Source organism: Seriola aureovittata, chromosome 1 (genome assembly GCF_021018895.1).
Source record: "Seriola aureovittata isolate HTS-2021-v1 ecotype China chromosome 1, ASM2101889v1, whole genome shotgun sequence".
Lineage (NCBI taxonomy): Eukaryota > Metazoa > Chordata > Actinopteri > Carangiformes > Carangidae > Seriola > Seriola aureovittata.
In genome coordinates, this window is record NC_079364.1 from 32,215,701 (window position 1) to 32,240,778 (window position 25,078).

General features: G+C 40.4%; 2 protein-coding genes across 3 annotated transcripts in view; one reads left to right on the forward strand and one right to left on the reverse strand.

Annotated features, from left to right (window-relative positions):
* The window catches only part of il16 (interleukin 16), a 44,009-nt gene extending 35,435 nt beyond the window's left edge, over positions 1-8,574 (forward strand). For both annotated transcript variants that reach the window (XM_056370727.1, XM_056370795.1), the window contains exons 21-26: positions 1,082-1,218; positions 1,652-1,817; positions 2,772-2,873; positions 5,182-5,413; positions 5,581-5,703; positions 6,112-8,574. In XM_056370727.1, coding sequence (XP_056226702.1) covers positions 1,082-1,218; positions 1,652-1,817; positions 2,772-2,873; positions 5,182-5,413; positions 5,581-5,703; positions 6,112-6,278 — 927 coding nt within the window. In that variant the 3' untranslated portion in view covers positions 6,279-8,574. The remainder of the gene's footprint in view (positions 1-1,081; positions 1,219-1,651; positions 1,818-2,771; positions 2,874-5,181; positions 5,414-5,580; positions 5,704-6,111) is intronic.
* A 108-nt stretch (positions 8,575-8,682) lies between these two features.
* On the reverse strand, positions 8,683-24,869 carry stard5 (StAR-related lipid transfer (START) domain containing 5). Its single transcript, XM_056370913.1, has 6 exons — positions 24,292-24,869; positions 21,445-21,494; positions 19,642-19,774; positions 19,024-19,141; positions 15,472-15,565; positions 8,683-14,834 (listed from the first exon to the last, which is right to left on the reverse strand). The coding sequence occupies exons 1-6, from the start codon at positions 24,379-24,381 to the stop codon at positions 14,684-14,686; spliced, it is 636 nt and encodes a 211-aa protein (XP_056226888.1). The 5' UTR covers positions 24,382-24,869; the 3' UTR covers positions 8,683-14,683.
* Between the last annotated feature and the right edge of the window lie 209 nt (positions 24,870-25,078).

A 25,078-nucleotide genomic window follows, 5' to 3' on the forward strand; every position in this document is an offset into this window, starting at 1 on the left:
TTGAGTTCAAATAAATACTTGCTGAACATCAGACGATCTTTGTTGTCATGGTTACAATACTAAAAACGAACGGTTGTGGATAATAGAAACAACATAAACTAATGGTTTCACATGGGACTCGAACAGCGCTCTCCTGTGTCATCTTCATCGATTCACCACAACCTCCTCCTGACGTGGACCTTGTCTCTCTTTATACTACGTCACCACACTTTCTCCTTTGCTCCTGTCATAATTACTACGACCATTAGATGTTGCCTAGCAACAAAACGTAACTATGGGTCATAATAACCTGCTGCACAGACGACATGTGGGCTCGTTTTTACAGGAGGACAGTCTGTAAATTTCTGTCAGGGATTTAGTCTGAAATTTAGGGTGAAATTCTCACAGTGTGACTGTTGGTAACACCCACATGAACAAATCATCAAATTGCAATATGACACGAAATGACTCAGAATGCACTGGCCAACACAGTTCTGAATACACTGTGCATGAACAGTACAGATGATGATGATGATGCAAGTTGTCTTTGCTTGCATTTTTTGATTCACAAGGAATTCAATGCAGAATTTGACATGCATAAAAGTTGGAATCACCCAGAGTGTATAAGACCCATCTCACACAATGTGACATGCACAGTCACTGTTGTTGCACAGTGGCCTTCAAGTACAGTAGGTCAATTCCTAACTCCTGCTATGAACCTAGTCAGGCTGGGTGAGGGTCACAGGGGTCCAGCTGGAGCTCTTCCAGGGAAAATTTCATGCACCAATTACACCAGTCAATGTTTTAACTTAAAATCAGCTGTTCAAGTGAAAAATGATTCATCTTGTGAAACCAGTATAACTAGATTGTTGGGATAAAAAAACAAAAAAAAATCAGGGCGATTCAGTGGGGGTCAGTATTTTACAATTACATTAAATTCTCTTATTGTCAGTTTACAACCTACGACCCTGTTGCTTGCTGTTAAGAAATACTTACCAAAACTATGGAAATAAGTAAAAATAAAACCTGAATTGTCGTTCACTCAGCTGAACAGTTTTCATAAGACATTTTGATGTGTTATAATGTGTTGTTTTTATTCTAGGTTTCACAAGCATTGATGCGCTCTCTACCCATGAACTCCAGCCATGGTAACCTGCAGGACCAGTCTGCAGTGGCTGTTTCTAACCCCGAGGAGCCTGAACCTGCTGCTGATGGCGCCGAGAGAGGATTCTCTGTCAGGTAAGACTTCAACACAGAGTTACAGGCGGCCGTGACTTGTAGCGTTTCATTATTTAAACAGGGGTTCTCTCACAAATGGCATACTGTGACTGTTTTATATTCATAAGGAAGTGGGTTCAGGCTGAAAAAAAACCACTTCCTGTTTAACCAGAGAAACAGTGGCAGTCTATTGGCACCTGCGTGAAAATTGTCACTACACAGGAACACCCAATGGCTCCTTAAGCGCCTTGTTTTTTGCACCATTTAAAAAGCGCAGTACACTGTGAGATGGTCTAAAGTCTGCATAGGGAGGTGGTTAGCTCCCATACGTGTCCAAAAGTTGATATTTTCTTATTTTTTGACTTTCGTATTATTATTATTTTCAGTTTCTAGTACATATCTGTTTTCAGCACCGTGCTCACGGGTGTGTAACTGACATAATGTCTTGAAACAGCTTGGCCACACTGAGGGAATGCACCATCGAGAGAGGGGAGAGGGGAACTCGAGACGAGGCAGGAGTCACTTCTGCTTCTGCCTACTCTGTCATCTCAGCCATCCCTTCACAGGAAATACAGGGGATGATCCAGGAAGTCTCAACTCTGGACGAAGACACGCTGAAGGTAGAAAAACAACCAGATTTTCACTTGGAATAAAGCCTGTCTCACCAGGTCAAACCTCATGCAGCTATTTTGATTCTTTTTAAGTTTCCTTTATATAGTGGGGTCCAGTCTGAGAACTCTTTCCCATTATGTGGAAACTTAAAAAAAAAACAAAAAAACAAAGAAAATGACTTTAAATTCATGGATGCAGCCTGGATTTTAGAGGTACTCATTTCATGTCAGGTAAAAAACCCTGATGGGGAAACATTTAATTCCTTATTCATTAAATTCCTTGTTGACCTACAAGTTGACAGATTAAATGTAACAACAAGAGACATGATGTTCATCAGTTTTAGAGCTGGAGAGGTGTTGGTAAGTGTAGTTTTCAACTTTGGACAGAGACAGACCAAATGTTTCCCTCTTCCTCCGGTCTTTATGCTAAGCTAGGCTAACCACGTCTTGACTCAGGCTCCATTAACCCAATTTTAACTGACACGTAATTCATTATGAAATATTATAATTGCAAAGGTTCTTGGGCCTTTCTGTGTGGAGTTTGCATGTTCTCCCTGTGCTTGCGTGGGTTCTCTCCAGGTGCTCCGGCTTCCTCCCACAGTCCAAAGACATGCACATTAGGTTACCTGGTGACTCTAAAGTGCCCATAGGTGTGAATGTGAGTGTGCGTGGTTGTTTGTCTCTATGTGTCAGCCCTGTGATGGATTCGTAACTCGTAACCTCACCCAATGTCAGCTGGGATTGGCTCCAGCACCCACCCACCCCACCCCCCACGCACACACACACACACACACCCCGCGACCCTAGAAGGATAAATGGCATAGTTAATGGATGGATGGATCTAGAAATGACAATAAAGATACTGCAGGTTTATGTGAAGAGTGCTTGGTGGCTCATTGACCAGTTTTTGTCATCTCAGATAATCATATAAAAAGTGAGTAAACTTCTTCTTTTTCACCACAGCAACTGGTGGACATCCACGTAGTGATTCTGCATAAAGAGGAGGGAGCTGGGCTGGGCTTCAGCATCGCCGGAGGGTCGGACCTGGAGAGCAAAGCTCTCACAGTAAGCAACACTAACTACACGAGGGTTAGACTGACACATGGCCATGACAGCTTAGCTCCTCACTGCACAGCAAACAATGCACATTCATACTGAATCCTAACAAAGTTTTATTCACTTATATCTACAGACACGTTTTATTAATCCAGCTGCTGAGAAATGATCTGTCTCTGAGACCAAGAAACATTTTCTTTTCTTTATTAAGTGATTACAAAACAAGTGAAGAGAAGTGTATCAATAGTGGGATAGATTTGACCAAACACATATCAGAGGATGCAACAAACATGTAAGAGAAAACAAAGAAAAATAAGAAGAGAATATAATTGCAGTGGTAAAAAATGAGACAGAATAGATAACATGGTATTGAGGTTTTGCCTGTATGAGGAGCATGTTACACACATTAACACACAGCAGCAACCTGTACTCACTCATACAAAAAAAAGACCAAGAAACAATGAAGGTGAATAAACTTTGAAAAGTAACATTTAAAATCTTCTTGTCATTGTTACTCTGGATAACTGCAGAGCAGAACATTTTTTATTTGGAACTAGTTCCTACTAAAGAAATAGAAATAAACCCAAAACAATCACAATTTATCAGAGCAACACAAGATTGTTCATGCTCATAAAAAAAAATTGCACTTCTTTTTTAACTTTTCTCTCAAACGTGTGACTGTGAGGGTGAAGTAATGAGCAGCTGCGATACAGGGCTGCTTACCTGAGTGATGGTGTTCAGGCTTGGCAAGGTGTTTCATTTAATTAGCACATTTCTTTTCAGGTGATCAGGTAGTTTGTTCCAGAGAATGGGACCAAAGTAGTTCAAAGCACCTTCATGTGATTTGTGTCTGAAAACCAGCAGCTGACGATGTGACAGCTCTGCCTGGACTCTAGTCAGTGAGCAGGTCACAAACGAGGAGCCAAACCATTAACTGCATTTAAGACTAATGAGAGTTTTGAAGTGGATTCAGGAATCGTCCTGTCACTGATGACTGTGACGGGGCTGTTTCAGCTGTGAATTGTGTTCAGGTCTGAAACCCGAACAAAAACATGACTGTTTCCAGTTAGCTGGGAAATGTATTGGCTTGTCAGGAAGATTTTTTTAAACTGTTATGTAATGATACAGTGTAGTTTCTTCAGGCAGTCTACATGACTGTTACGTTTTGGTTGGACCAATAATATCTGATATGAACCATCACATGATGGCAGTGATGGTGGATGTATACTTAGCTGTATTTGCATGAATGTAACACCTGTTGGTTCATCGGTTAGTTTTGTATGGAGGTGAACAGTTGTCTGAAACTGCAACATCTAGTATGTGGGTTCAAACATGATCAAGAGTGAGCATGTTGTTTAAACTGGTTTTATGGCCGGACCACAGCAGCTTTGCCAGCCCTATAACCTGGAGGACCTGGTTCAGGACTGGACTGTGTACGGATGCTGACCGGGGGCTTTGGGCCACACCTCTTGTTACTGATAGTCTACAGAGCCACTCTGGTTTCCAAGTCATCTGTAACGAGGCTTCGTACTAACGACTATGACCAACTCTACATATGAAACAGAGGGAGTTAGACATAAAGACCTGCCTCTAATAAAAGTCTGTTACGTTCTGGAGCTGAAGTAAATAAAGACTAAGAACTGTTGTGGCTGTGCTCTGTGTGAGAGACTGAAGAAGAAAGAGTCTGTCTCTTCTAACTTTCTCTCTGATCATGTAACAGTAAATCCTGCTGAAATCACAGCTCAGTCTTTGTCTTTCATTCATGTGATTGGTGATTTTGTCAGACGACGTCACAGTTATAAAATCAGGATTTGACCATAGGCGGTCCAGACAGATACTAGGCTTAGACCTAGTCTTGTTTGAGTTAAAAGGTGCAAATGCAATGTTGTATTTGATTCATTGATCTGTTTTATGTAAGGAGTCTGTGGTCTGAAATTGATTGTTCAATACTGTATAACAATAATATTTCAGCATTAGTAAAACCTTAGTAATAATTAAGGGTCTGGTTGACCAGAGGTGTTGAACGTGCCTTCTCTTTCTGATGATATTTACAATCTGTCAGGGTGTCTTTGCTGGTGAATAGTTTATGATGAAGTAGGGAGCACCAGGCTAATTGTCTGACTGAATGTACTGATCTGAATAAGCTGGAGAAATATACCAGGTAATAAAGGATGGCAAATAGTCTAGTCGTAACCAAATAAAATAAATATGAACGTTTTCGGCCTTTACAGTGCTTCTTCTACTCTGAATTTCACACTCTCTCACTCTCTGAATCTGCGTGTCTAAGTGTGAGTGACGCTGGTTGTCTTCGGTGCAGGTCCACAAAGTGTTTCCCAGCTGCCTGGCGGCTCAGGAGGGAACTATTCAGAAAGGAGATGAGGTGCTGTCGATAAACGGACAAACACTGCACGGTGTCACACACGCCGACGCCACCGCCGCTCTGCGTCAGGCCCGCAGTCTGAAGCTGGCTGTGGTGGTCGTCTTCAAGAGAGCGGGGGAGGAGGGGCGAGAGGGAGGAGGCTGCAAGAGCGAAGAGCCCACGTCTGCAGGTGAGTCGTACAAAGTATCACAGCAGCTCCGGGGTTTTTGTGTTTATGCAGGCAATAGGTTCAGTGGTTACGTATAGGCCTCAAAAGGTTTCACATTTTGTACTGTGAGATAAATGACACCTGTTCATGTCTTACCTTTGGATTTTGTTTGGTGTGTGGTGTTGCAGTGGAGGAGCAGGGGTCTGTGGTGAGTCTGGAGAAAGGAGCCGGAGGAGTTGGTTTTACTCTGGAGGGAGGAAAAGGCTCAATCCATGGAGACAGACCATTAGTCATCAGCAGGATCTTCACAGGTACAGTACACAGTGATATTAAAGGATTTTTTTATTTATTACCACTAATCAACTATCTGGGTTTTTAGGAAGTGCCTCCATTTAATTTGCTGTGAATGAAATGAGCCAAAGTGAAAGCAAAAAGTTGATTTTGATATTTGTTTAATTACTTTTTGGTTATCACACTTAGGTTATATTGATTTTTTTTGAGAGGAGGAAGAGATAGAGAGATAATGGAGTTTGTTGTTTAGTTATTATAAGAACTGTAGAGACTCAGATCTGAACCAGCAACTACGTAAAACTGTGAACTACTGATATTTGTGCGAGTAGTACTAGGCTACAGTCTCTGATTTATTCTCTGATTTATTTGTTGTGTGTGTGTGTGTGTGCGTGTGTGTGTGTGTGTGTGTGTGTGTGTGTGTGTGTCAGGTGGAGCTGCAGAGCTGAGCGGGCTGCAGTGTGGTGACGAGCTGCTGCAGGTCCAGGGAGTCAGTCTGCAGGACATGACGCGGTTCGAGGCCTGGAACATGGTCAAGGCTTTACCTGAAGGACTCATCACCGTGGTGATCAGGAGGAGGCAGGGGGGGGCAGAGTGAAGACAGACTGCTGCCAGGAGCTGAACAATGTTGGCTCTCTAACAATCTCCTAGCAATCAACTCAGCCAGTCAGTGTGGTCCATGTTTGACATGGTGGTTCAGACACCCTCTGAATATATTTCTATTATTATTTATTATTATATCACATTTTTGGCCAGACAGCAAAGTGTATTAAAGGGCCATCTCACCCAAACACCCCAAAATCCACATCACTCTGTATGAAGGCTCAAAACTAACACACAACTCCATGAATCCTTACTGACGTGTTACTGGCAGATCAGACAGTCAATGGACGATACATCTGTGTGGTTTTAATGCACTTTTCTTTTGAGCTTTTATTTTTGACGTCCCTTCAATACAAGTTTAAGTGTTAACCATATGTTTAATGCAAAACAGATGAAGTCATTCCAGAGTATGAAATAATCATTTTAATGAATTATTGATTCAAAAGCTGAGTTGTTTTCTTTTTCTCTACGACATCAGAGTCCAAGCTTCTTCCGCCTGTTTGGAAACGTATTGTTTGTTCATGCTCACCAGCTGTAAAATGAGTTGGTGAATACATTCTTTTGGTATATTTTGTTTACATTGGCCCAAACTTTGACAGCGAGAGGCAGAAAATCTCCTTTAACAAGACCAGGGGCGGTTCCACAAAGATATGTCAGACCGGTCTGTAGTCTTCATGTTGCTCATAGATCAGTCTGATGTCAGACTGTTACGTTACATTTTAAGACTAAAACATTAGACACCTTACCCCCAGGCTAACTCAGGCCTAAGACCAATGTTACCATGGTAACAATCGATGACACTGTGCTGACCAGTAGCACTGAACAACAAAAAACAGGAAAACATGGCTTATAATTTGTGGTTTGCTAACATTGATATGGAGAGAGTTCTTATAGACCACAGACATTTTTCCAAATCACATTTTTCTTTTCATTGTTTCACTCTTCACGTTAAACATCCTTAAACTGTTGAATTCTTCCTAAAGACAAACATTTTCTGCTGAGGGTAAACGGAGCTGAGGGGTTGGATGTGGTTCCACAGTCGGCCATAGTTTTTTATTTTGAAAAAAATCTTAATTTACCCAGAAATCAATGTACCACAGTCCAGCTAAAGATAGTCAGGAACTAAACTGCTTTGTCTATCTGAAGTCTGACTGTTTGTTCTATCTATCAGTCAAAGTCTCTTTGTGAAACCAGCTCCTGGTCAAAACCTGGAATATGGACTGGACTCTGTTCTCATCTGCATTCACCCTGGTGTTTCAGCTCTTTATCTGTTTGCTTCTCTCCTCCTCTCTCTGCTCACATATACAGTACATGTTGCTCAGACGCTGTCGGCACCAGATCATTTTGAAAAAGCATCAACCAATCAGGAAAGTCCAACATTTGGCCGACCAATAGTGTAATTTGATCAGTCAGTCAGTCAGTCAGTCAGTGACAGAGCTGTTTAAAACATTTACAAAACATGTTATCAGCAACATTGGGTAAAAAATATTGGTACCTAAAAATATTGGTAAACTGGTTTTACCAACTGGTATTGGTAAAATATTGGCCTTGAAAACCTGGAGTAAACATACTTCAAATATTAATTCATACCACGGTACAAGAACTATTTAAGCCAATACAAACTGTGATGTGTTCAGTAGGTGTTGTTTTTAATGCTCCTGTATGTTTAGTCTACAATGAGAAGAACAAATGTGCAGTTATGTATAAACAATGTCATATGTATTAGAGTAAATGTTTCTCAGCAGAGGCAGATCAGACTCTGTGAAACTGTTGACTCAGCAGCTTTGACCAAGTTATCAGTCAAACCAAACTCAGATGTGTGTCACTGTCCTGAGTGTGCTGTGGGACATTTTGTGCAGAGAAGATTTTTTTGCAAGCGCATAAATTCAAGTTTGGAGAGAAATTATCACTCACCACCTGTTTTCAATAAACATTGTGTTTATTATTATCCACTAAGCGAGTGGCCGAGGGTTTGCGAGTGCATAGAGCAAGGAATTTGAAAGATGGCAAATGTGCATTTTAACACTGAAACCTTATTGAACACAGCAGATTTCTATTATAAAATATAGCTGGCATGGCAATAATTTCCACGCAAATCATAACTTATGTGCTTATAATGTCAAAGGATGTCTTTGCGGGGAACCCACAAAACAAATGTTTTCTACTGAGGTACGCTTAAAAAAAAAAAAAAGAAAAGAAAGAAAATTTACAAAACATGTTTGTATAGTGAGTAAAATCTGCTGGAAGAATTCAAAATGACTTGTATAAAAATGTTCAAAACTGTGTCTTAATCTGCGTAATGTTTAATTTTCTATGTTTCTATAGTCGATGTCTTTACAGTTGTGAAGCATTAGAACTTTTTCTGCTGCAAAAAAGACAAGAAAACAACAAGAGGCTCATTAAGAGGCTTAATCATTTTAATGCTGGTGAAATACAAAACTAACTGGGTGCAGTACAGTACATGATAAACAGTATGCATGTAAAACTCAATGTTATGAGTAGCAGCAGTTGCTCTCAGTTAGGGAAGTAAATTATAACTGACATGTATTCAGTTGTGTTACTGTTCTGTTGTCAGACATTGTGTACTCTGGACAACCTGCGATTAGTGTTGAGAAGAAATGTCTGAACTGGTTGTTGGATTACAAGTTACCAGGACAGTGTGCATAAGAAAACTTTGGATTGGTTTCTGAATTTTAATCACAAAACACAAACTTTACTCTGGGTATTTGGTCTCATTAGTGTTCAAACAGTCACAAATTAATACTTAGAAAACAGTTTAACAGTTTGACTGGTTCTCCTCTTTGACCATTGGGTAATCTGGATTCAGTGAGATGTTGTCAGGTCAAAGGTCTCTCCAGTCAAAGAAAGCAAAAATCAATACTGAATCACATGCTGCTCAGTGTTAGTTCACAATCTGAAACAAGTCTAATATATAGAAAAAGAGTTTATTAGATTGAGCCAATTTTCAAGCAAAATATGTTTCCAATGTTTCCTGTTTTCACAAGAGACTGTGAAGTTCAGTTGAAAGTGAACACGGCCCTCTAGTGGTGAGGGTGGTGAAAGCTGCTGGTGATTCTACAGATTTGTCACAACTTTTTGGTGGCCGTTCAAACATGTTTCCTATCAGCTGCAAAAAGACATTTCCATTTCCCGTCTCCTATTAACATGTGATCTGTCTCTAGGTTTATCGTCTGCATGTGAGTGGACTGCAGTCGGATCAACCTGACCACACCAGGGGCTGGTTCCACACAGAGATGTCAGACTGCTCTGTAGTGTTGGTCCAGCCTTCATGTTGCTCACAGATCAGTCTGATGTCAGAATGTTTCATAAAAATACAGATGGACTCATTTTAAGACAGACACTTTACCCCCAGACTATCTTAGGCCTAAGACTATGTTACTATGGTAACAATCAGTAGCACCTGCACTCACAAGTAGCACCAAACAACGAAAAACAGGAAAACATGACTCATATATGTGGTTTGCTAACATTGTTATGCAAAGAGAAGTGAACATTGGTCTTAGACCTGCGTTAAACTGGGGATAAGGTGTCTCATGTTTTTGTCTTAGAATTAGTTTTTTGTGAAAGTCTGACTAACTTTAGACTGGTCTGTGGGTAAAATGAAGAGTGGACCAACACTACAGACCACTCTGATATATCTTTATAAAACTGGCTCCTGGAGGTTTGTTCTTAAGAATCAAAAAGGTAGAGACGAGCCCACCCACTAAAAACAGTCTGTAGCTACAGCAGCTGCAACCTCAAAGATGAGGGTCACATGACCTTCAAGGATTGCCAAGCTAGCGTTAGTGCTATCAGGCCTCCCCTGTGGCTCTGATGACTCTGAGTTAGTGTGTCACAGGGCGATTCCCTCCAGAGAATTGCTTCTCTTAAACTGTGACACACTGCACCATGTTAATAAGTCACAATGCAGGCAGAGGAGATATTGAGAACACTTATTAAAAGTAAGTGCAGGTCACAGATCACATGTGAATACCAGGTGGCGACGGGGTCCAGGGCTCTATTCCAGAGAGCAGGTTTAACAAACTCTGACTCTAACCCTGAACTCTGAGTTGATGAACCTTGAGATAAGACACAGAGTTTTCAGTTCCAGAACAGCTAATCTGAGTTAGTTCAATCAACTCTGAGTGTGTTCACCGAGTTATCTGCAGCCTGTATTCAAACACTCACTTTTAAAACACATTTAGTCCAGTTTTTAAATGTTACAGTATTTTCATCCTGACTCAGAAATATCACATCACCTCTGATGTGTGATCTCTATGACAGGACTGTTCATCAGTGAGACCAATCACAGCATGAGAAATGATTATACAGATTTTCTTTTTCTATTAACAGTTATGGATAGTAAATGTTCCGGTGCAGAGGAACTGGTTGAAAATATGACAGACATTAGACATTAGTTAGTTACTCAAGACCTGTTTTACTAACATTACGTCTTTTATGATCAATCAGTCGGCTTCTTAAATCACAGCAGGAGGGGTGGAGACAGACAGAAACCCAGGGTTTGTTGAAGAAAACCTGCCAGGAAGCGGGTTAGCTTCACAGAATAAGTTACCATGGTAACTGACTCAGAGTTTAAGTGATCTCAGTCTCTGGAATGAAAACCTAGAGTTTCCATCATCTTAGGGTTAAGAAACTCTTAACGCTTTCTGGAATAAACCCCTGGAGTCAAAGGTCATTCAGGCTTGATTTACTTCTCTTGTTTCCATTTCCTTTTGAATTCCTCATGAAATTATGTGTTTCTTCTACTACAGCTGCTACCTCTATGTACATTGAGACAATTTCACTTAAAATAGAAAAAAAAAAAAACTTGCTGGCTCAATTTAAACAATATACACATTAAAATGTCTTTAGAGCCACATGTAAGAAACAACATCTCAAGCACACATGATTTTGGAAATGGTGGAACACGAGGAGGTCTTACATTAAGATTACTGGCTACACTGTGAGGTAAAAAGACATGACAGGTTAAGTAGAAAAAACATTTTTCAAGGAATCTTAATACTAAAACAAGTCTAGTTAAAACATGTCACCATATATGGCTTATCATACACATGAAGGCTGTCAGCATGAATCAAATCTCTCCTCCAGCCTTCACTGCCTCAGATGCTCATCTTCACTCTGACACATACAGTACTTTCTGAATAAAGTGCTGATTATGTTCAAGCAATATATTTAATCCAATTATTAAAGTGAGAGAATGTATAAATTATCATTAAGGAACGGTTCACTTCAACCTTACTGCAGAGGGAATGAAGGAAAGGCTCACACAGTGTCTTTCAAAGCACAGAGATGAAGCATTTTCTCCTCTTCCTCCACCAAAGTGTATGAAGCTGACAATGATACAGTCCAGTATGAGGATTCTGGCAGTTGTGGAATAACCTACATATGCCTTTTTTGTATATAATACTCATGTTACTATTCAACCTTAAGGATTACTTTAGCATTTTACAATAGCAACTTTTAAACTGTCAAGATAAAAAAAATAACAAGACGTGATTTGAGATTTTCTTTCCCTGCCAGATGCTGCAGCTACAGAGGAGTGAAGTCTCTCCCCGTCCGTCTAACCTGAAGATGAGCCTTAACATTAAAAGACAGCACGATATAAATAAAGCCAATGGTCAGCGTGGATGGACCTCTGCCCAGTTATTATTGTACATGTGTCTTAGTCTTAAATCCTCTCATTACACTTCAAGTTAATTTCCCATTTCTTTTTCCCCATGCAGAACTCTTATCAACCACAATGTGTAGAAGGTGATTAACAACGATAGTGTGTTTCTCCACGTTTGATTTCAATAGAGGGAAAACAGGCTGCTTTGAAGTTGCTCCTGTTTCATGACACACTGCAGGGATATTTATAGTACAGTCAGTTTGAAGGTGCAGGGTGAGCGTCTTTAATGTTCCTGCATCTGTTGCAGTTCTTGACTTTGATGAAGTGCAGAAACACTGTGGAACATTTAAAGTCATGATCTGTAACTTTTCCACATTAAAATGTCTAAAAACATCTAGACCTGTGTTCTATATGTTGTTAAGTTGTGTTCTTACATTATCACAAATGTTTCCACCAATTCTCAAACCAGAGAAATCTGTGATTTTATTCACTGTAACGCTTCATTGGTCGCCTGTCAATGACATCGTTTCCTCTATGATGATGTCAGTGTGTTTGTCTGACAGAAGCTCAGCTGTGGCTCAATCCCAATGTCACCTCTAAGGCCTCAGCCCTGAACCCTCACAGACTAAACTCACGTCACCTGGTCAGTGATCGACTGCGAGACGCTGCAGCGGCTCAAACGGAACAAAGAGGAATGGGGCAGCACTATGTGACACTTTGATATCACATAATACATGTGTTGTATAGTTGTGGGTTTGGAACTTCTGATTTTCCATTCTTTATTCCCTTCCTTCACTCCCTGTTCGTAAACAAAATAAAAATGTTGGATCAGATCCGGTGAAACCAGACTTGGAATTTATCATCATGTCATCATAGGACAGATAACTACACACAGTTCTGGCTCTGAATCACAGTGAGCTCTGTGTGATAATGTCATGGTTTGTTCCTCTCATGCATGTTAACCTTTTTTTCCTTTCTTATTTTTTACCAGGCATCCCCTGGTAACCATGGTAACCTTGTGTTAAATGTCACAACACTAAGAACTTTGGGTAATTCCCTCAAGCAAAGTCTGCAGAAATGCAGACTTATGGAAAGTGTCCAGAAAGGGCTCAAATGTCTTTAGAGAGCCCTCATGCTCTGGATGGTTTGACAGTGGGACAGAACTAAGCCGTCATGGACTTACTGGGAACAAGCCTCAAAGTCTGTGAGTCTCTGAGGGAGGACACTGGGATTGGGCCATTGACTTTTATCTAGTTTTAAGCCACATACACTTTTGACACCTTGGTGGTTTTCAGCTCTATATTTGAACCAGATGAAGGATTTTAGTCATCGGACATCTGGATCTGAAGTTATCAGAGAAACAAGCTGAGGAAATGTTAGACAGCTCAGCTCCCAGCTGCTGGAGACGTCCTGTCCTGTGTCACTGAAGAGCGTCGCTGAATCTCTGCTTTTTAAAGGTAAACTGCTTTCTGGGTGTTTCTACTGGTTTTAATCCCCTGGTGTGTTTGTTATGGAGAGGAGGACACCTCTGTGGATAATTCAGCTGCTGGTAAAAACCTGCTGAACGTCTGCTTCATAAGTTATCAGAGAAACAATCAGAACAAAGGTTAGCATCAATCTCAGCTCCAGCTCTTCCCTGAGTCTCTGTCCTCCGTACAGCGTCGCTCAAACACTGACTTTAAATATGAGAATGCTTCATTCAACGGTTAGAATCACCAGGTCTGTTTGATTTCCTGAACCACTCACATTGTTTTGATAGAAAGACTCCTACCAGCAGAAGTTACATACTGTGTGTTTAATGGAAACACACCTTATGAACATGAGTCACAGCAGCTGACTTGGTTCTAATCTTAAACCTGCATGAGGACTGTTCATGGTGAAAAAGAGAGGGAAATTTACTTTTCAGCAACCAATGGCATGAAGAAAGGGGAAGAAACTTTTCTGCTAAATGGAGCAGCTTTGAATATTTGACCTCTAAACAGCTGCCTTTGTTTAAAAAGGCTGTGTCACCTGTGCTTTAGTGTTTCGGTGGAGCTGATATATTCACGGTTTACAGGTGAGTGGAGATGAGCAAAACTGTGACACTTCAAGTACACAAACATCTATATGAGGTATGAGGGACAACTCCAAACCAATAATCTGATACCAGCATAGGGTAAATAAGGTCCATGCAACATGCATGTTTACCGCACACACTCGAGTGTGCAATGAGTAGAAGAGGAATGTCTGGTGTCACGTCATTCTGGTAGAAAGGAAAGATATTCTGCACCGTTAGCACATGTACAAATATAGATTTGACATCTATTGGAATCATTTAGATTAGGGCAAATAAATCCCTCCGACAGAGAGGGATGTAGACGGACTGGTTTTGTTAAATGGAAGCCCTCTGTATTTTTTCAGTGTTGAGGATTTACTGGATTCTTCCTGCAGTAACACAGGAGTATAGGAAGGTACATTACACATGAAGTGTGGATTAGATCTATCTGGATTAAACGGTTGTTGATAATCTCAGTGTGCTGACTGCTGTTGACTTTGGACTGTGGAATGGACTTTTGGCCTGACCAGTCAGGAGGCCTAAGGTTTAAATGTGGCGTTTAATTTGTCTCAAAACTTGCGCACGTAAGAGCTCCGTGTATCACAGAACAGCATCCACGAGACTGGGGAGCGTTTCTACTCACTCAGCCCTCCAACACCAGCTCGCTCGTCAAGTTGAACAAGTTTCGAGACTAATTAAAAACCATATTTGTAGGTGGATTTCTTAACTCTTAGTGTCAAAGGTCCTTGAGGGCTTTGACAGCCTTGGCCAGGTTGCTGTAGAACTCGGCCATGCTGGATGGGAAGAACGAGTCGACCACAGAGCGGGGGAGGAAGCCACCCAGGTCTGTCTGGAAGAAGCTGAACACCTGGGTTTTGTTGGGCTCTCTGGAACAAACACACAAAAGAAACTGTTTACAAAGAGGAGAACGCAAACGTAGTACAGTGAAGATGACGAGGAGCATTTCCTCTGCAAACACGCTGTACTTTTTATGCCTCCGCACCAGCGACAGTCGGAGCCGGAGCAATATTGTTTTCAGGTTGTTCCCCATCCCCTTCCATTCGCGTGGACACGATATCTCACTAAAGCCTTGACGGAACTTCTTGAAATTTGGTAAAAACATTCGTCTGGACTCAAGGACAAAATGATTAGATCTTGGTGGCTAAAGGTCAAAGGTCAAGGTCATGTTGACCTCACAAAATATGATTTTTGGCCTTATGAACTCAATATCTGGAGAACTCTTGAAAGGAATCCCTTCAAATTTGAACTCAAGGATGAACTGATTAGATTTTGGTGGTCAAAGGTCAAAAGTGAAGGTCAGTGTGACCTCACAAAATACTTCTTAGCCATAACTCTAGACTTCCCACAGCAATTTCAATAAAATTTCTCACAAATGTTTGATATTTTCTATGACTTTTGATAAACAGGGACACAACCTGAAACGAGTCTGAGCGGAGGAGGCAGAAAACCACAAGGAGGTGATTCTAGTTTCGTATATGTTTGTTTGTGTGTCAGTGTACTCACCCTGAAATGGGGACACAGATGCAGCCACATGGATGGTTGAATCCTCTTACGTAGCCAGACTGGGGAGGACAGCCCGGGTGACTCACATTGGTGGCTGTATGACATGACACAAAACACACACACGCACATTTGTCAACTTTATACTGATCTTGTGAAGAGTCACATGAGCGCATAAACTAAACCAAGAGCCTGCAGGTTTTCAGTATAAATAGAGCAATTGTTTTTCCTCCTGGGAAATACATTCATTCGCTTTATCACGAAGAGTTACAGGTGAAGTCAGAAGTTTACACACACTTTAGCTAAATACATTTAAACTCAGTTTTGCATAACTCCTGACACTTAATCCTAATAAACATCACCGGTCTCAGGTAGGTTAGGATCACTGCTCCAGTTTCAGAACGTGAAATGTCAGAATAACAGTAAAGAGAATGACTTATTTCAGCTTTTATTCTTTCATCACATTCCCAGCATGTCAGAGGTTTACATACATTTTGTTAGTATTTGGCAGCACTGCCTTTAAACTGTTTAACTTGTGTCAGACCCCCCAACAACATGATGCTGCCACCCCTGTGCTTCACAGTTGGGATGCTGCTCTTCTGTTTACAAGCCTCAACCTTTCTTTTCCAAACACAGCGACGGACATTAGGGTCAAACAGTTCAATTTTAGTTTCATCAGATCACAGGACATTTCTCCAGAGAGTCAGATCTTTGTCTCCATGTGTAGTTTCAACTGTAGTCTGTTTTTTTTTTTTGTTTTTTTTTTTTTAAATGGTGGTTTTGGAGCCGAATCTTCTTCCTTGCTGAGCAGCCTTTCAGGGTATGTTAATATAAGACTCACGGTGTTTAAACTTGTGTTGATTCTCCCATGATGTCAAGCAAAGAGGCTCTAAGTTTGAAGGTAGGCTTTAAAATACCTGCACAGCAATCCTCCAATTAACTCAGATTATGTTAATTAGCCTATCAAAAGCTGTTAAAGCCATGGCATCATTTGCTGAAGGAAGCAGGTTGAATGCACAGTGACCTTAATGTATGAAAACTTCTGACCCACTGGAACTGTGATATGGTGAATTAAAAGTGAAACAATGTGTCTGGAAACAACTGTTGGAAAAATGACTTGTCATGCACTAAATAGATGATGACCTTACTGACTTGACCACATCTGTGGAATGGTTAAAAAGAGTTTTAATGACTTCAACCCAAATGTCTGTAAACTTCTGACTTCAGCTGTAGGTGAGAAGATCAGTATCGATGTCATATCTTAGTTTCCATGATATTTTTGTACTCACCAAGCTGAGATACAGGAATATAGTGACATCAGTGGAAAAATACACAGATCATCTAAACCACTTTCCAAGCAGGAAGTGGGTCTGTACACTGTGAGGGACATTTGGGTCACCCATGACTTTGTTTCTGTCTAACTGTCTGAAAATAGCAGAAATTCCTGTTACTGTACTGTAAAATATTTTTCTTCTTCCTGAAACCCCTCTCATCATCTTAGTATTTATACATTCACCCACAGATTTTATATTGATCCTACACTGTGATGAATTTATTGGCGCCACAACTGACACTATACAGTTTTACAACATGCAGCTCATTAGAAGTGAGGAGTCAGTCAAGAGATAAAATGTGATCCAGTGGTTAATAATTATCATCCATTATACTGAATGGACATTTGATGTCACCTTATTTCCAGGTACTGTATATTATTGCTCTGTGATGTTGAATTAGGTCTAATTCATGTGCGATTGAATGTTACGTTTTAATACTGTGGATGTGACCAATGTGACCCTGACAAAAATAGTTCTTCCAGGCATTTAAGGTCGAGGGTCCGTATTCACAAAGCATTTTATCCTACCACTAAGAGTTCTCCTATGTCGAGCTAACCGTTTTTAACTAAAAGTTAAAATTCCTATTCACAAAGCTGCCGAGACCAATCTTTTACTAAGGAGAAGTGAAACCTCCTGAGCTAAGAGAGCGACTCTGTTGCTACGGCTGATGTCAATTTACACCGACGAGCTCCTTTGCAGGAACCACAGCGATCGGTTGATGATAGACCGTCTGTGCTGGTGAAAACACATGCGCAACATCCCGCAGTAATAATAATAAAAAAAAAAAAAACACTGAGAAATAAACCTAATACAAATGAAATAATAATGGATTTGTCTGGTGATGGTGCAATAATTTTAACATGCTTCCATCTCTGGCAGTGATCAGCAGGTAGACCGACCATGAAGCGGCTTTATTTCTCTGGAGTTGTTGAACATCCAAATGAAATCATATGACTTGATCTATGATGTCGGGTCAGAGCGCAATTATTGTTTGGTCAATAGATCGGCTTTTCTCTGTTGCCAAGTATCGTAGCTTTGCACACTTAATTTCTGCACTGATCTGGTTGTGACGTGGAATGACAGCAGCTCTTTAAGATTCTTTGTGATTTGGTCTTAAGCCGCGATTCCACCGCAGGAACGTTCCCCAGGAACCAGGGAACATTTGAGGAACTATGCACGTTTCCACCGTAGGAACCAGGGGCTAAATTTTAGTTCTGGGGTAACCGATCGACCGAAAATAAAATGCTTTTAGTTCCTGAAAAGAACTAAAAAAGTTCCAGGTAATTTTTGGTTGAAACGAAAGTTAGGAGTCCTCTCAACTCTAACTTCTCCCAGACTTAGGTGCTACTTTTAGCGCTGAGTGGCTTTGTGAATTACTCTTAGTTAGAAAAAGTCCTTAAGTTAGGACTGACATGCCCATTATTTTTTAAGAGTTTCTCCTAAATTGGCAAGTTAGGAACTTTTAGCCTTAAGATGCTTTGTGAGTACAGGCCTTGATTGTTCAGCATTCATTTCCCTGTTTGAGCCTTGTAAACATAAATGGTCATCAATGGATGTTCCCTTCACTTAATTGCTCAGAATCATAAATATCAAAGAACTATTCAATTTTTTTTTTTAGGTATTTATCTACTCGAAAATATTTTTTTATCCCGTTATCTCGAGATGCAGCTTTGTTATGTTGAGATAACGTAATAATCTTCTTGTTATCTCAAGATCACTGATAACAGAGCTTCGTTTTCTCTGGATAACGGAACAATTATCTCGTTAGCTTGAGATAACGCTAACGGATAATGGAGCTTTGTTTTGTTAAGATAACAGGAAAATTGACCCATTATCTTGTGATAACCTCAGTCTACAGCCGCTCTAAAGTTCCTAGGCCATGTAAAACCTTTAGTACCCAGATTGTTAGAGAAACTTGAGTCTCTTCAATAACTTTTCTTCTCAAGACATTTCAATCAAATTGAAATGAAATCTGCTCAGGTATTTTTTTGTGGCATGATAAACCATTCAAAGAAAATCTGATTAACATGTGATGTTGAATCTGTTTAAGTTTGTTCAGACCTGTAGTGTATCCTCAGAATAGAGAAAAAACAAAAAACAAACAGCCTTGCATCAAAGTGAAAACTGTCCCGCCCCGTCTGCATGGCACAATGAATCTTAGAAGTACAAAAGAAACAAGTACAGGAAGAAGAAGAAGAGACAAGAATGGGTCGTTACGCACCATTTGATGAAATGGTGCCATCTTCGTATTGCTTAACTAAAATAACATCTACAAAGTCTCGTGGAGCTATGATACCCATAGCTGCTGAGGGCGTGACTGTTCGGCAGATAGAGATGTCCTGTGCGAGAGTGGGAGACAAGGGAATGTACTCAAAGACTGACTCAAACACAGCTAAAGCAAAAATGGATATCACCTCTAGTATCACATGTATGCATTTAAAGCTGCACTGGGAAAGACTTTCATTTTAGAACAACATATGTGGATTTGTCCTAATTTACCAAATTGAGTAGGCTGGGAATGGTAATTGGTGAGACAAGATAGGAAGTTAGTATCTTTTGGTATGAAGCCTCAGTGACCAGTTGTGTTACTAAGCCATGAGGCATGTAAGCAGTTTGATGATATCACAACACTTGATTTCTGGGTATTGCGGGTCAAAGTTACAGTTTCCAAACACGTTATCTGCCATGTGAAGGTACTGGTATGTTTAGACACCGAGTGCAGCTTTAAAGCAATTCAGACAATCTTTGATGGAAATCATAAGAAATGTGTCTACTGTATGGAGAGACGACTGGGTTAACTAGTACAGGACGATAATGACAAAACATCAAAGTAACACACCTCTGTGATTTGTTCTAACAGCTCAAACTTTTTCACATTGTTGTCCCATTTGACTCTGTGCCCATTGGGTACTGGTTTCAGGCACTCCCACACTTTCTCCAGGCTGCCGCTGACGATTCCCTCGCCCCTGTAACTGCAGAGGAAGCCAGATGACAGGACACAGTCAGGACAGCACTGCAGATTATTAAGGCGTGACTCTGCTCTAAATTAGATTCATACATTCTTGGAAAGGCAAATTGCTTAACATCTGCAAACAGACAAACAGTCCTACTCTACACACCATATGTTTCAAGCTCTGGGCGGTTTTTTACACCATATTTTCCGTAAATATATATAATACACAACTTATTATTGAGAAGAAAATATCATGGAGGCAGAAAAGAGTAGTGTCACTCTACTGCAATAACTGAGGTTTTCATGCAGTGGCCTAATCTGTCCTGATCCAAATTAATAAAAGTCGCAAGTGACTTGTTCTGATGTCTTGTGATTTTTAAATGCATCCATGAGTGTGTGGTGTACTGTGCAAGGCACCTGGAGTTTCATAATAATAAATAACTGAATTATAAATCATGATTTAGTCTGATGCCATGAGTGGAAGAGCAATGGGGCCATGAGACTGTAACCGTCCGTCTGTAATTTGACTGGATGTTTTGTCACTTTTCCAGGACTGCACAAAATTCCAAACGTCAGAAGTAGCACTACACTGTACATTTTTCTACATTTCTGACATGGTCAACCAAAGGGACTTTCAACTCACAGCTAATAATGCTTTTAAGATAAAGAAAATGCCAGTAATGCAATATTATATATTATTGTCCCATATTAAATAAAAAGCAGAGTCGGACAAAGTCAACAGCTCCATTACTGGAGTCAGAGTATAGATCCTCCTGGTCAAATATGACTGAAACAACCCACCTGCCTTTTTTAGTCAGTGATGAAGTTTGGTATGGTAAACACAGCAAACATTTCAAACTAAATGAATCTTTCTTTATTTGTAAACCTTCAAAACACAATCAGATCAGAACCATGGTCTCTGGTGAGGAAGCCTCATCTTTATCAAACGTCGCCACCGGTTCAAACATGACTGACAGTGGAGGAGTTGGCTGTGATTGTTTTTTCTCCTGTGACGAACACAGTGTATGGCCTATCACATTTTCAAAATAAAATAAAAATTCATTCAACTGAATAAACACTTTGCTTCAAAGTAAGAGTACTTCATAGAAATGTAGAGGAGTCAAAAGTACAATAAGTGTCTTTTAAGTCTTTTAAGTAAGTCACAAGTTTCTAAAATAAAATAATACCCAAGTAAAGTACAGATACTTAAAAAAAAAAGTAAATCTACTTAGTTAGCATCCGCCCCCCATAAGATAATAATGAGTGCCGGCATTTTCTTCATCTTGTTGAGTCAGGTACGAGTTTTCAGGATGTGGAGCTGTGCACACTGCCACCGTTTTTTTTGTTTTGAATAATATTTTTACAATGTTGTGTAAAAGCTTAAATAGCACCAGTGATAAGCTCACTACAAACTCACCACCTCTACCACAAGTTGTTTCCTGGCAAATATCTTGCTTTTCATTTCATCAGTACAGTTTTTGTTACCATCCTGTGTAGGACAGGTAGTGTTATAAAGAAGTGGTCACAGTTGCAGGCACAAGGCCTGACTGTTATTCTTATCCTTCTGTTAACACTTACACCTCAGCGGTGTGTTTTTCTGGAGTTTAATACATGCATTTCATCAACGTTCATTTGTTAGGGAAATCTGAACTATATGAGAAAGTAAAAAAGAAAGTTGAGGTTTCTCACACATTCCCAGGGAACTCTGACGAGGGACGCCAAGACACAACCACGTCGTTCTGCCAAATAAAAACAGCAGATTTACAGTGAGCAACATTTGCCTTTGTGTAATGAATGGCCCTGGTACATGCCGTTTCCTCTGACACACTACACATTTCGTGACCGGCTGTCTGTCACACACAGAATCTGATATTGCCTGTTTACTTTGGAATTCACTGCCCTCCTGTGGCTTGTGTCTGCTGCTTCTGGAAGCTAGCTTGACTTCCAGCCGTTTGCATCCATCAATACCTGTCACTTCCATGGGCGTGGCAGTGTCCCGTTGACAAAGGCTGGGGCTTGTCAGGCAGGGGAGAGAGCAGCATTAAGAGGTAGCAGTAACAGTAAATGAGCAAATTTCACCGGGACTCATCTTCTCGAATCGGTTCAATCACCTTGGTCAACGTGTGATGATGAGGAGTTATGGTTGGTTCTTTGCTCTGCTCGCCTATCTGTAAAAGTTGCTGTACGCCACAGACTGTCAGTGTTGATGTGTGGCTGAACGAATTCTGACAATACATGAAATAAGGAAGGATACGTTGAACTCCGAAGGTATTCCGAAAGTAAACTTTGCAGCAGATTAACACTGGGTAGTTCCTCCCTGTGTTCACAAAACAACGTCAGTTCTTTGTGACATGGATTCCACAAGGTGTTGCAAACATTCCTGCTCCATGTTGACATGATCATTGCGTCACATTAATTCTGCAGATTTATCAGCTGCACATTCATGTTGCCAACCTCCTGTTTTACCACATCACAAAGGTGTTCTACTGGATTCAGGTCTGGAGACTGGGGGGGGGTCACTGAAGTTCACTGAGCTCACTGTCATGTTGATTACACCAGTTTGAGACATGGAGCATGATCCTGCTGGAAGGAGCCATTAGAAGATGGTGAACTGTGGCCATGAAGGATGAACATGGTCAGCAACAATAACCAGACTGAAAAATTAGGACCATGATTGATTGGTGTTAGGAAGAAAACACTCCCCACACCATCACACCCTCCACCACCAGCCTGGACTGTTGACACAAGGCAAGTTGGATCCATGGATTCAGACTCTGACTCTACCATCTGCTGCCTCAGCACAAATCCAGATCCATCAGACCAGGTCTTCAGCTGTCCAGTGTTGGTGAGTCTGTGTCCACTGCAGCCTCGGGTTTCTGTTCTTGGTGACAGGAAGTGGAACCTGACGTTGTCTTCTGCTGTTGTAGGTTGTACGTGTTGTTCACTCTGAAGCTTCTCTGCTCAGTACAGTTGTAAAGAGTGGTTATCTGAGTGATTGTAGTCTTTCTGTCAGCTCCAACCAGAATGTCCATTCTCCTCCGACATCAACAACAACCTGTATCTGTATGACTTCATGCACTGCACTGCTGGCACATGATTGGCTGATGGGATAAAGGCATGAATAAGGAGGTGTACAAGTGTTCCTAATAAAGTGCTCAATGACTGTATGTTCAAAACTGGTTAAGCTATACTAAAAACTTAAAAATAACTGTAAATACAACCACAATTATACTAATCTTCTAAATCTAAACCGAATATTATGGGTCAAATAGAAATGAGCAGCATATTCATGTATTATGTTGACATGACAAACAGAAATACTGCATTTTGCAAAGAACAGTGGTGACAAGCAGGCCCTCCCAACCACCATCACTGAAAGACAGTCAGTGTCTAAAAGCTCCTGAGTGTCAACAAATGCCAAAAACTATGGACTCAGTAAAAGATGTCTTCTGTGTTTAATTCTGTTATTCTGTCAGTCCCCGGTGTCTGAGAGCATTTTATCGCTCTGGTATATCTAGTAATGCAAGTGTTTTACTTCTAAAGCCTGTATTTTGGAAGTTGTTCATACTTCTATTGATTGAATGGTGCATTTGATTACAGTTAAAACCAACAGCAACTAGGGGAGCCCGGGGATGGTTGTAACATGAGTCAGTTGTAACACTTCCAATTTCTCCTATCAGGAACAAGTTACAAATCAACTGATTCACTCTATATCTGCTCTATTTAGTCCTTAATTTAGAAGGAAAGAAATTAGCACTGCATGCTTTGTAGGTTAACTCTTCATACTCATGTCATGTTTATTGTTAGTATATGTAGATATTTTCATGCATGTTGTCAGTGCTAATGTAATTTAGCTGCTGGCTGTAAGTTAAGCTAGTTCATGGCTCCAAGAGAGAGACACACAAATGTTCAACTGTGGAATCTGGTGAACATTTGCACATTTTGTTCAAATGTCTTATCACTACTATGACTGACAGTAACTAACATATTTGGCACACACACACTCCAATTATGTTTAAAATTGTGTTGAATGAAAATCTTTCAATATCAAGTTTTTGTCATGATCCTTATGTTATAATGTTACATTTCACTTCAGGGTATGTCACAACTAATCTGGACTATGGAGTGAAATGTAACATTTGTTTGAGAATAAACCAGACATGTTCTGTGTTGCAGAGATAATACCTACTCCAGTTAATAGCAGACACATGGAACTAGTTAGTGCTAAATTTTGAATGCACTGGCTTAAAAGATACAGACAGAAATGTCGAAAACATTCCAACCATCCCCAGTCTCCCTTAACTGTAAATACTGTCTTTCTTAAAATTAGCTTGGTGTTATTTGGGGCCAAGTTGAAGAGTTAAGTCTCAAGTTTTGAATCAGCTTTTAAACCTTTAACGTCAGGTAGGCAACATCAAGTCACATTGTCATCAGAGAATCTGCCTGCTGGTTCTCTACACCAAAGAACGGCATGTTGAAGGGCAAGAGGATACAAATCGTACAATTTAGTATCATACAATACCAAGAAACATTTACCGATTTCTTGCAGACTTTCCATCCGGACTCATCCCTCTTGTAGCTCAGCAAGCAGTCAGCCACTGTCTTCGCTTTATGTTCATAATCCATGATAGTTGGTAAAAGTTAACGTTACCTTTGCTAACCTAATTCACTTTGCGGAGTAGCTGTCGTTAAAGCAGCTAAGTGGTCGACACACGCAACTGTTATTTCTCAGTTCCACAGAAACTCGAAGCCACACTGTAGCTGAACTATGTCACGCAACTTCATTAGCAAAAAGTACCTAGTGTTATAAAGTCGACCAAACCCTGGTCAGGTGAGCGTGAACCGCCAAAGCTAGTGTTAGCCAAAATGAATGAAACGTGCTATGCAAAGACGCATCGTTTACTAACATGCAGCTAGCTCGCTTCGAGGTTACGTAGCCTACGTGGATAAAAAACGGCATCCACAACTGTCAAGTACTGGGAACTGAAAACCTTTAACTGCCCTTAGACTACACAACGGCCCCCATCAGTCTCAGCTGAGACATTAAAATCCAAAAGTAGTTGAATGAATTTACTGAACGAGGAGAATTGCCTGCTAAAGATGTCAAACCAACCAGAAAAAATACCCTTCCGGCTATGGCATTCAAAATAAAACACGTGTTCACAAATGTAGGTGTCTGTGATCATGTACCATGTGCCGTAATACCATTTTCTGTATATTTTCAATAGCATTCGGATATTTAATCAAATATTATGCTAGTAGTTTGAGCACACCGACATTTTTAATGAAGCCACAAGTTTCACATATTTTATTTTGAAGGCAA

Coding starts and splice junctions, on each gene's coding strand:
- stard5 (XM_056370913.1), bottom strand. CDS start 24,381: ATGGATTATGAACATAAAGCGAAGACAGTGGCTGACTGCTTGCTGAGC. Junction 15,566..19,023: donor TGGCACCATTTCATCAAATG/GTGCGTAACGAC, acceptor CATGTCATACAG/CCACCAATGTGAGTCACCCG. Junction 14,835..15,471: donor ATCTGTGTCCCCATTTCAGG/GTGAGTACACTG, acceptor TGTTTGTTCCAG/AGAGCCCAACAAAACCCAGG.